The sequence below is a fragment of the Beta vulgaris genome, chromosome 1 (genome assembly GCF_026745355.1).
Source record: "Beta vulgaris subsp. vulgaris cultivar EL10 chromosome 1, EL10.2, whole genome shotgun sequence".
Lineage (NCBI taxonomy): Eukaryota > Viridiplantae > Streptophyta > Magnoliopsida > Caryophyllales > Amaranthaceae > Beta > Beta vulgaris.
The window spans coordinates 60966670-60979435 of NC_079202.1; the positions used below are offsets into that span (position 1 = coordinate 60966670).

The 12766-nt window shown below is 34.8% G+C and overlaps 1 protein-coding gene and 1 long non-coding RNA gene across 2 annotated transcripts; one reads left to right on the top strand and one right to left on the bottom strand.

Annotated features, from left to right (window-relative positions):
- The first annotated feature begins 2679 nt into the window (after positions 1 to 2679).
- LOC104883141 (uncharacterized) lies at positions 2680 to 6957 on the top strand. Its single transcript, XR_788512.4, has 2 exons — positions 2680 to 5441; positions 5898 to 6957. It is a non-coding gene; the product is annotated as an uncharacterized LOC104883141 (long non-coding RNA).
- Positions 6958 to 9231: 2274 nt separating this feature from the next.
- LOC104883064 (UV-stimulated scaffold protein A homolog) lies at positions 9232 to 11816 on the bottom strand. Its single transcript, XM_010667541.4, has 2 exons — positions 11439 to 11816; positions 9232 to 11301 (listed from the first exon to the last, which is right to left on the bottom strand). Exons 1-2 carry the CDS (start codon positions 11634 to 11636, stop codon positions 9493 to 9495), a joined length of 2007 nt encoding a protein of 668 aa, XP_010665843.2. The 5' UTR covers positions 11637 to 11816; the 3' UTR covers positions 9232 to 9492.
- Positions 11817 to 12766: the final 950 nt, after the last annotated feature.

The following is a 12766-nucleotide window of genomic DNA, read 5'->3' on the forward strand; positions in this document are numbered from 1 at the left end:
TACTTCCTCTATTTCGTTTTAAATACAACAAAAGAATATTTTATATCTCAAAAATAATATTTCTTTATTACTTTTAAAACGAGACAGAAGGATTATTATTCTCCTAGAAGTATTATCTAAAGTCTAAATAGGAACATCAATGTACGTGTGAATTTTGTAGGCTTATAGCCTTAAGCAAACAAAAGATGCCTAAATATTTAAATGAACACGTGAAAGATGAAGAAGGAAAATGTTTAGCCGACATAAAATTATGACACCCAAGATAATAAGATATAGATATAGTGTACAGCTTTTGAAATTAATATATTCCAACAAACTTGAGATAAACTAGTGGGTGCAAAAAGGTCATGAATTATAATACTCCATTGAAATAGTAGATGGATTAGGTATGTCGTTGGTGCAAGATAGTAGGATTTCATTCATTATTGACTTATTGGGTAATTTTATCAAAAAATGATTCGATTCAAGCAATTATTAAGTGACTAAATTAATGATTCATTTTGCAATAGGGGAAAGGTTGGTAATGCTTCCCCATCATATCTTACACAATAATTTTGTTTCCACTTGATGAAGGTAGATTTGGAACATTTATTGCCTCTAGTCATAGGTGTAGTATGAGTATATAGTAATAGTACTACATATGTATGTGGCCATCATATGGGATCATATCTTGGCCTCTAAATAAGTGGCTCTATGCGAAGGCCGCCTAGAAGAAATTTATCTTACTACGTATTTAGAGAAGATATTTAGTTATATGAACTTTGATCCGATTGCAAATATTGATAGTTTGATGCCTCTCATAAAAAAGGCCACAAATATTATAACATTAGATCATACATAGTATGATGGTGATTAGAGTTTGAAAGTTGATCTAAAAAATTAAATTACGTTCTACTTGGAGATCTTATGTACCTTATGATATTAGCAATTTTAAATAATTTAGCACCTCTCACACGTTAACCAATTTAGTAATGAGATCCTTTAAACTTTGAAGGTCAGACGTCACTTGAAGAAGTCTAGCCTAATCTATCTATATCTATATCTATACTAATATATTAAAAAGCGTTCCTAAACAAGGAACGGTGCCACGTGATGCTCTCCTTAAGGGTATTTCTATCCATGTATTTTACATACAATAAAACATTTAAAGATTTATCTTGTAAGAGACCGCCTACTTTTAGATTAAGATTAGGCAATAATAAGCCCAATTTCAAAAAGATAATTAGTCCAATAGTAACTAGTTTAATTTCTTTCGGTGACTAGTTTAATCTATTTAGTAATTGGGTCTACTTTTATATTAAAATTAAATTGTTTCTTCTAATAATTTTTGTAGAGCTATTAACTAGTTAATTACTCAAAAGGATACAATAAGATAAGTCGCTTTCACCAAGCTCAATCAATATTTACCCAAGGCGTGCTTTTAATTCTATTCTACAGTTGTTGAATAAATGCTTATGTATTTGGCCCAACTTCTGAGTTAAAGGAACCTCGGGATTGTTTCATCTTGTGATGAATCTTTATGGTATCATTATGATCATGTATTGCCTATTAGTGGGTGTGCACATTTTGGTACTTTTTTCTTATAATGTACTACATCCAAGATATTCCTTATTATTGTTACTACAGATACCAATGACAATCAAGTTGTATGGGGTATGGGTGGGTAAAGTAGGAAAGAGAAATGGTATAAGATAAATAAACAAATAAAAGGGGTTAAAGTAGGAGAGGGAAATGGAGTAAAATTGAATTAATAATGTAATGGTGGACCATATGATAGGGACATGAGAGGGTAAAAAGGGAAAATAAATTTCCAATTAAGGAATAAAGTAAAAGAGGGAAGATCTTTTGGAAACGCACTTAAACGAAAAAAGGGAAGATCGAGTTCACTCATGGTACACCCGGGTGTACCATGAGCATGATACAACCAGGGGTATTTTTATAATAAATTAGAACTTCAAGTGCTCATTTGACACTAAATTTGCTCATATGGGCATTTTGCTCATTTACTCATTTGTTCATTTGCTCATATTGTAATAAAAGTGTTTGCTCATTTTCTTAAATGAGTAAAAATATTTGCTCATTTGCTCATTTGTTCATTTTGCTCATTTATTCATTTGCTCATTTGGAGAAAATAGTCTTGGGTGTGCCATGAGCATGGTACACCGTACACCCAGGTGTACTATAAATATTCTCGGGAAGATATTTAGGAAACGGAGGGAATACAAACCATTCATAAGCAAGTTACTAATATCCTTGGTAGAAAAGAAAAGGCAAAGTGGGTCTTGAGGTAGGATTTTTGTGCGGAAATGAGCAAAAAAATTAGTGAAAGTATTGTGTCAGACCGTCTGACACAATACATTTGGTCGGACGACCACGCACTCCTCTCTCTCTGTTCATCACTTCCACCTTTCCTACCTCTCTCTAACTATTCTGATTTCTCATCATCAACCTTCATTTTCTCTCTCCTCTCCTTCTTTCATTCCAGCAAAAAACTCTTGTTTTTATTAATGCTTGGGTTTTTCAGAGAGACATAAAATTTGGGATGAATCGGAAGAGTACGTTTCGTCTAGAGAGGTTCATGAATTCATCGATGGAGTTCAAGCAGCAAGACTTAGAGCTGATTCTATTTGGTGGCGGTAGAAGGATTTGTCCTGGAATGTTATTTGCGATGGTGAGTAACCTGAGACAATGGACATGTGTGAAAGCATTGGTGTTACAGTACACATGAAAATCTTCTTGCTGTTGCTACTTCACACCTTTAATTAATCATTAGAAAATCTTCTATTACATCATTACATGTAGCAGTTGAGTTAAATCAGATTGGAACATTGGAAACTGTACATAAAACCTTTTTTCAGAAATATTTACAGGTAAGTTACCTTCATTTATAGGTAAGTTACTTTCATTTAGACCTAGCTTACTTTCATTTAGACCTAAGTTACTTTTATTTAGACCTAAGTTACTTTCAGTTAGACCTAGACCTAAGTTACTTTCATTTAGACTTAAGTTACTTTCATTTAGAGGTAACTTACTTTCAGTTAGACCTAACTTACTTTCATTTAAACCTAAGTTACTTTCAGTTAGACCTAAGTTACTTTCATTTAGACCTAACTTACTTTCATTTAGACCTAAGTTACTTTCAGTTAGACCTAAGTTACTTTCATTTAGACCTAAGTTACTTTCATTTAGAGGTAACTTACTTTCATTTAGACTAACTGAAAAAAATGAAGACTAACTGAAAACAAATTAAGACTAACTGAAAAAAAATAAAGACTAACTGAAAGAAAATGAAGACTAACTGAAAAAAAATTAAGACTAACTGAAAAAAATTTGAAACCACCTAAAAATCGTCCGACCAAAGATTATGGTCGGACGAGTCCGACACAATACGTTCTCAAAAAATTAAGAGTATAAGCCCATTAAAAGTTTCATGCAATCTAATTTGTTCTCTACGTTCTTCATGAAGACGGATGGCAGTGCAACTGCGCAAGCAAAAGTGCAGAACAACATTGACGAGTAATAATAGGTTCATGATGAGCAAAATCCCCCCAAAAAAAAAAAAAAAAAAATTTCCATAATACAAATTAAACCACATTGTTTTTGTTTGTCCACATTTAGCAATTGCATATTTCATTTGTTGAATTATAACTTATAAGGCTAGTAAGTTGAACATAAGGTTCCTATATTTAGTAAGAGTACTTTTTACCTCGAGATCGACGATGTTCATGATCCATGACAACTGACACGAGCATCGTCATCATATTCCAACCTGATTGAGTGCATGGTGGTTCGGGGGCTTTGATGGAGTTGTCCAAGAAGCCAAACTTGCGTCGTGCCTCCAAGTCATCTAGATGTCGCTTGCCCAATCATCATAATTTTCCTCCCGAAGTTAAGTTGGTGTTATGAAGTGGCTGATCACCAGGGCCAAGAAAAAAGGCGAGGTGGACTTTATTTTAGGTGGTGGCGGGGGAAGTACTTTGGGCATGTTCTCCCCAACTTATTTTCAGTTCAGTTCAATTCAATTCAGTTTAGATCAGTTCAGTTCAGTTCTTGACAATACTTTTACTCTCACATATCACTAATCATTTCATTTCAGTTCAATTCAGTTCAGTTCAGTTCAGTTCAATTCAGTTCAGTTCAGATCAATTCAATTCAGTTCAATTGTTTTATGCCGAAAAGAACATGCCCTTTGTTATACTTTAACAAGAAAAGACATTTCGAAAAATATAGGAATAATTACATTAAAAGGTACCAACTTTCGACGTTTCTAGTCTACATGGGCGGATCTAGAGGGGGTACAACTGTACCCCCATTATTTATGGAAAACTAGCCTTCATATGCACGCGATGCGTGCGTTAATTTCAAAATTTGTTATTCTATTAGATACTCCATTCATACTTTATTTATGATTAAACTTAAATGTGAAAAATTCAACACTTAGATGAATTTAGATATATTAATTCGCTAATGTAAAAAAAATAAAAAGGTTGTGAGTGATTGTTAACATTAATTTTTTGTGAATGAATATTGAACAGAATGAAACGAAAATAATGAGTTGGTTTAACTGAATTAAATAGTATCAAAGATAGTGAATGTTCAGACTTTTCATGTGCACGTTATGTATGCCATCTTTTTTTATAAGGTATAAATATTTTGTCCATTTAATTTTTGATTGAAGTATTTGATGCATATACCATTTTAAACTTATTTTAAATGGCAAGTTGGAATGAGAATTTTTAAATGATTTGCTTTTGTAATTTTTTTCATTCCATTAATTAGATCATTAAGGGTATTTTAGTCACTTCAAAAGAGGACACCACACCTCCTCCCTTGGCTTATATAATAGAGATAATGAAAACAAATCAATAAGTTGAGGTTTGTCTTGTTGGTAGCAAAAGGAAAAGAAAGATCCATGAATTTATGAGGAGGTCTCGAGTTCAAAACCCCACAAAGTTCTTTTTCGTACCCCCATAAGTAAATTCCTAGATACGCGCTAGACTATAGGTACCAACTTTGAATTATTGACCATGAGCACAAACTATGACATGAGATTGTAATAGTAATAGGTACCGATGAGTGGTTACCCGTTGAATTGGTAAAAATAGAGTTTATTAAATTAAAAAGAAAATTAAACAAAAACTCAACCCCAATTCAAAATTCAAAACACTACCGAGTACCGCCCTCGCAAAGTCGAACCCACAAATTCACGGTGGTGATGATGAGAGAGATTCGACCATTACCATTGCTAAAGCCTGGCCCATTCGATTATAGGTCCAATTCAGTTTTTGCTGACAAAAAAAGAGAGTCTTCCTCTTCGTCTTCCTGACCAAAGCAAACAAAAAAATCAGTCGAAATTAGGGACTACGATGATGAACAAGAAGAGGAGGAAGGGGCAGGATTCACAATCGCAAGCACAAGAACATCCAAAAGCGGTGTTTCCCGTAAGTTTTACTTCCTTATTCATCAATCATTTCATCACCATCCCACTTTTTTTTTGTTCATTATTATGTAGCGTAGCAGTAGCAGTAGCAGTAGCAGTAGCAGTAGCAGTAACACTAGCACTACCTTGATTTGTTGTTGAGATTGATTCTCTTAAAATTAATATGTGTATATCTACACACTTGCTTGCTACCAAACGAAACACAGACATTTTACCAGCAAATTGTTGAATCACTTAGATTTTTTATTTTTTTTTAGATAAACTAGGAATTTCTCTGGTATATATGGAGTTATGGACGCATGAATTTACATGGGAAATTCCTGGGCAATCTCCTCGGTTGCAAATCCAATGGCAAAACTGAAAATAAACTAAAAAAAAATCCCCTGAATTGCTGACATTATTACCCCTGGATTTTTTGGTTTGCAAATCCAGGAGATTTACACATACAATTTTGCAGGTTTTGGGAGCAGGACATAATCCAACACTTGCTGTTTGCATCAAGAGGAAGAGGCGGAGGCCAAAATCAACGACACAAGATAAGTATTATTCAGCAGCAGCATCGAATTTTAATTTGTCTCTTCTTCCAAGAGAAATCATTTTTAATATATTATTACTACTTCCTGCTTCAATTCTCCAAGACATTATCAGGCTTGTTTGCAAGGACTGGTATGCTAGAGTCACTGACCCCCTCTTCACTCCTTGTCGTCTTCATCGTCGTCTCCTAGTTTTCATTTCCTTATTCAAGACGGAAGCCTGCTCGATGCTAAGCTAAAGCAGGTTAATTATATTTACACTATTTATGATCGTGATCATGCTACTCTTACTTGTTACACTTCGACTCAACTTAGGCTTCCATTCCAGGCCACAGTTTTGGGTTCTTGTCATGGTCTAGTTTTGCTTCATAATCATCATGCCACCACCACTCATAGTGATAGACAATTGGTTGTTGCTAATCTTGTAACGAAATCCATCATCACTCTCCCTCCCCTTACCCCAGCAGGGGTACGCATTCTTTCTGAACCTTATACTGCTTTAGCATTCGCGCCCTTCTTCTGGCCGATACAAAGTGGTAGATGTTTCTTTCGTCTCCAATTATAAACAACAACAATCATCATCATCATCATCATCATCATATGTTGTTGTGCTTGGTCAACGTGGAAGTCTTATGGAAATATTTGAAGTTAAGGTTATGGTGTGTACATTAGGTGTTGACAAAACTTGGAGAGCCATCGACTGTAAAGGCATTACTATAAACAGCTTGCTATCACTCAAGAATCTCGAACATGGATCACTTTAAACTAATTAAACAGCAAGTGTAGTGTGGTTCGATGCATGTGATGTCAATAATTTTTGACAATTTGCTGTGTTAAGTTATTTTAGTTTTTTGTTTCCCCAATTTGTTAATGAAGCAGAAATGTTGTATGATTTGATATTTGTAGCCTTGTAGGAAGTCCTTTTACTGTACTGTTATGGATCACTTTGAGCTCAATAATTCAATGAAAGCATGAAGAGGGTAAGGGTGCTGGTGTGCTGGTTTATAGTATGCAGCATATGATATAATTTTGTGGCCGGTGTTGCCGACTTGCCGTGTTGGCAAGAATGAATTCTTTTGTTGCATTCTTAGGGAATACTACTTCTGTTTTTATTTAGTTGCAACAATTTTTATTTTTAGGTGAAGCTATTGGAATAATTTGACTATATTACCCTTACTTCACCAACTCTCGTTCTCCCCATTTAATTAGAGTACTAGTAGAAGGGGCAAGTGGGTCAATTATACTCTCTTTTCTCATTTCTTAAACTTTGTGCAAAAAAGTAAATATTGCAACTAAATAAAAACAGAGGTAGTATATTTTAAGGAATAATTTGACTATATCAAAACCTTTCGATCGAAAAGAACAGGAGCTAATGCTTAACAAGTCTATTAATATTGCATGGTAAGTTTTCGATGGAAAGGGTTGATTTGAATATTAATAGACTTGCTTTTGTCTATTAATATTCAAATCAACCCTTTGGATCAAAATTTTTTTGCACTTCATACTTCTATTTCCACTCTTATTTCCCTCCAAAAATTCAGAAGCTTTTTTTCCCGTTCTGGATGGAGATAGGAACAGGGATGCACACGTGAACCTAAATAGCTGCCAAAACTGATCAAAGACGTTATAATAGTTATTAGTAGCATAAGATGAGATGTATAGCGAACATCTAATCTAATACACCCACTCTTAAAGATTTTCTCTCAAATTTCCCTCCCATCCTCTGTTTATTTATTTTCTCTTATTGATAATTATTTTTCGACAAAAAATAATTATTATTCAACGATATCGTGGACTTTCAAAAGGTTTTTATTCCGAGTTCAAAAAATAAAAAAAAGTTTTTATTCCATATTTAGTTTCTATCTTTTATTTTAGGAAATATTGCAAGTTACAACTACATAAAGTTGTGAGTTTGCAAATTACAACCACTTAAAGTTTTTTTTTCCAACTTACAACCACATAATTTCACTCCCTAATTATATTACAACCATATCCCAACTACAATAAACTTGGAAGAGAGAAGTTTGGTTGTCGACGAGCACAACTGACAACCATGCTCCAAAGCAGTGGCGGAGCCAGGATTTCAAAATCGTGGGGTCACAAAAAAAGATTGAAATTTCACAATGCAAAGGCACATTGTCTAATATTCATTGTCATACATTCCAAACTAAGAAAAAATTACATAAACAAAAATAAAAAAATTACAAGTGCATTCGACGGGTCTTCAATCAATAAGTTACCATCATAAAGAAACTAAATCATTACAGAAAATTATACCATAAATTAATTAACACTACATAATTTATACAAATTTACATCTCACAATTTCAACATTCAAAAAGAAAATAAACAAACTAACTAAATGCATCAATTACTTATCACACATTACATATTCAAAAATTCACACATATATGCAAATAATACAATTAATATCAACCAAATAAGATTATATATATATAATTTAGGAATTAAAAAATAAATAATGTAAAAGAATTAAAATTTGAATTCTGTAAAAAAAAAATTAAGCGTGAGAATTGGAAAGGAAGGAGAGAGAAATGGATAATTTTTAAAATTAAATGATTGTTAATAATTTTAATTTAATTTAAAACCTAATAAGAATTGGGAATTGGGGACCACTATCATTAATTAATTATTAATATATGCAAAGTGTCTAAGTGGCCAAGTGGGCCTCTTTAATATTTCTACTGCCAAGTGACCTTTGACTACTAGTACTGCACAGCACTACAGCAATGACAGCACGCTGCACGCCTGAATTAAATGCTCAATTCTATTTTATTTTTTTATTTTTTTTTTTACGAAAAATCTTTAATTTTTTTTTGATTTCCGGGGTCACGTGACCCCACGTGACCCATGCTGCCTCCGCCCCTGCTCCAAAGTGCATCAAACAACAAGTGTGGTTTTTGAAGATGATTGAATGGAAGTGAAAACAAACATAAGGAAGGGAAGTGACATCTCTAATGTTTGGTTTCACTGGCAATTTGAAATTTGGAAATGAGTGTTCCAAAAAGACTTTCCTGCGAACTATTCAGGTACCAATGTGCATATATTGAGTGAAACCAAACAAAGAAAGCGCCAATTCCATCATAGTGATTGAGTACAAATCAGCTTCTAATACTCCGAGTCTCTTGCTTCACTCAAGCTTCAACTATTGTGGATCTCGCGACATTAAAACTCTACTCGATTTAGTAAAATTGTTCCAAATTTCACATGAAAAACTGCTGCTAGTATTACAGTATATAAATAAACAAATGTTTCTTTTATAAACAATATGTTGGGAAATGTAAATATACATGAGAAAGAGATGAAATGGAGATGTGGAGAAGAGAACATATCTACAAAACCACCAACACTGTCCAGATCCTGACTTGATAGTTAATTTGTCAAAGCTTCTCCGCTCATTGAACAAGAGGCAACCGAGATGATCCAAAATGCACTGTCACACCCGGTATCTATAATGTCAATACAGAAGTGCCGTTGTTTTTGTGAAACTATCAAAAGCTACCACTGGTTTGGGAATGATTCTCGGTATTTAGTATCCTCGCCTTTAGTTAGCTGTTTAATGGTTTCATCTCTTGCCCGGGTACTCAAAAGCCTCTGTGCTAATCTATCTTTTGCTGTTACTTTCTTCCGTAACATCGATGCAAGAGTTGGCCTTTTATTTTTCATTGTAGCTTTCTCTCTCATGGTTGCACCATCAACTTCTCTAAAACCAGCAGATAGAGATGTTGAAGCCATTGCAGCTTCTCGGAGAACTGCATCATTGTGTTCCCGAACCTTTGCAAGTTTGGCTTTCTTGACTGCTCGTTTATCACTTTCTTTTCGCTGCAATTCCTCTTTATCCTTCTCTCTGACATTTTTCACAGCCTCTTTAGCTAGCTGCTCCATTGAAATACCATTTTCATCAATATTCGTATCTTCTGTGGATGAACTTCGTCTCATGGATGTACCTTCATCCAGCACAGGGTTGGCAGAGATCCCTACATCATCCTCAGGGTATATGGGCATGCCTTCATCATCACGAGGTATAATTGGTCCATGAAATGGGCATACTCGTAAATCTCTTCTTTGACAAAGCTCTCCCTTGCGTAGACGAGCACGACATGGTTGGACTTCAGCTTGCTTTTCTTTGTAAAGACTTGCATGAACATTTAGTTCAGCAATCTTTTCTGACGGTATAGTAGCATCATAATCTACCCTGCCCCAATGACCATCAAGCTCTAATCCTCTTTGATTAGCCAAAACATCCCTCTTCTCACCCCAATTATCCAAAGAAGAGCCCCAATTGACAACTGGAGCTTCAGCTAAAAGCTTCCCCCTCAAAGGATCTGAATTACCACCACCAACTCTATGTTTTACAATATCCCTATTCTTTGTTCCTCTATCACTGCATTCAGGAGGATCAGTAGCCGATACCCTAGAATCAGTCGGTAGTGATGTCAAATTCTCCTTGCTTTTCTCCACCAATTCAATCTTACCATCCTCCCAAATGTCATCTTCCTCACTTTCCCTAATCTTAGGAAGGGCACAACCAGATTCCTCACATTTCTTCTTCACCGCAATAATTCCGTTCCGAAGATCAATGAACTCTTTCAGTGCAGAATCTCTAAACCTAGTATCGTTCACCTCAACCCTGATAAGAACAGATATCCATTCCTGGACCGAAACTAAATGCTTAGTCACTAACAGCTTGAACAACTCCCTCAATGCATCAAAGACCACTTCATTCTCGCTATTCTCATGAACCTTCTCTGCTTCCTTCAATGCATCAAGCCTAATCTGCCGCAACTCAGGGTTACGCATGCCCTCAAATTCCTCCTCTTCCTCATCATCCAATGGCTCCAATACCATATTCTCATCATAAGCCTTAGCAATACCTAAACACTCCTCAATCTCATCAATCGTCGACTTTATCTCTTTCTTCAACAAAACAAGACTCTCCCTCAATGTCTCAAACTTGTTCCTCAAAATCTCTTGTGTTCTCCGCTCCCTCTCTCTCCGTTCTCGTTCAACCCGAGCAGCATTCGCTTGTAAATTAGGAAATTGATACCTAAGTGTGTTCTTCAAGTATTCATATCCTAACCTAAGCTGCCTGTAACTAAAACCAAATGAAGCATTCCATTTTTCTAAGAACTCAATCGCCTTCGATCGTAAAACCAATGCAACCTTAGAAGGAGCAGGAAGTGGTTGATTCTTTCGAAATCCAACCGATAAACTCAATAATTGATCCAAATTTTCAGTAATTAGGGTTCTAAACAGCTTCGATCGCATAAACAACTCGTCAATTATCAACAATGCAAGATACCTGATCTGCAATTACAACCAAAATAAAAAAAAAAACGAAAACCCTAACTTCAATAATCAATCGCACATACTATTCCAAAATCAACTAATTTGACACAAGTTACAATAATCATAGATGAAATTGAAATGCAAGAAAATGAAACCTGGGAATGTTGTCGTTTCATGAGATGCATTAGGGTTTGAACGGCGAGTTTGAGCTCAAAATCAGAGTATCTGACGACCATTTTGATGGCTTTGAGAAGTCGAGGATCAACCTCTGGTTCATTTGAATTTGTTGCTTTCTCAATCAACGCCATTACTTTTCCTCTTTCTCTCTCCTCTTCCTCGTGTTCTTCCGCCATTGTTATGTTCTCCAAGTTTTCTCTCTCCTCTGCGTTACTCAGGGGTTTTCTTTTTCGCGGAAAAATCTGCGGAGTTTCTTGATTTGGTGCACAGAAACACCGACTCAAATATTGGGCTCATTTCAGCTATTGGGGAAAAACTTGGTCCATACTTTTGCTGAATCGGCCCAGCTACAATAAGCCCACATACATTTCTCAAAGGGAGAACGACTTTATAGAAGTCTCAGTAAATTTGATAAATTCCAATGAGTTTCAACGAGTTTAATTAGTTCATATAAAGGCTTTATTTGAAAAAGTCTTTCAGGTGTCTTAAATGATAAGTTACTAACATATTTTAGGTTCTAAAATGATTAATAGTGTTTGGAGCGTATCTAAAACCAAATTTCAGGTTGTTAAAATGATTTAAGTGATAAGTTAAAAGAGAATCATGTGGGAGCCCAATGGTTGGAGCTCCCACCACCCAGCCTCATGGTCGAAAGTTCGACTTTCATCAACCCCGTATTTGGGGTGTTTGTGTGGATTTATGTTTGTGGGTATAAATCCCTACTTTCTAATCTCTGGACGTTTCCTTATGTTGGGATCCCCTTCTTACCCCCTAGCTCATGACAATTGAGACTACTTGGACCAGCTAACTTCGATAATACCAATACTTCATATAGTTTGCCTTGTAAAAAACCGCCTATTTTAAAATTAAAATTGAGTAATAATATGCTCAATATTAAAAAGAAAATTAGTCCGATAGCGATTAGTTTAACATCTCTTTTAATAATTTTATAGAGATAAGTCATTACAATAGCTGAAGCCTGAATAGCATAGCTCCTATACATCTCAAAGTAGTTTATCTTTATGCTCAATATAACAAGGATCCAAATTGTTCCGTGTTTACATTATAGTACTAGTTTTTGGACCCGTGCATAATGCACGGGAATCCTTTAATTTATTAAGTAGTTTTTTTCTGTTCCAAATCTATTAAATGTATAATTATTAGAATACATGCATATAAAGTTGAAAGAATATAAAATGTATAATTGAGGTATTAGCTGCTGAATTAAAATTTTATGATTTTGTATTCAAAATAATTATAAACCGGTTTACAACTCATGCGTTGCATCATTATGATTTATGTTACC

Coding starts and splice junctions, on each gene's coding strand:
- LOC104883064 (XM_010667541.4), bottom strand. CDS start 11,636: ATGGCGGAAGAACACGAGGAAGAGGAGAGAGAAAGAGGAAAAGTAATG. Junction 11,302..11,438: donor TGAAACGACAACATTCCCAG/GTTTCATTTTCT, acceptor TTGTAATTGCAG/ATCAGGTATCTTGCATTGTT.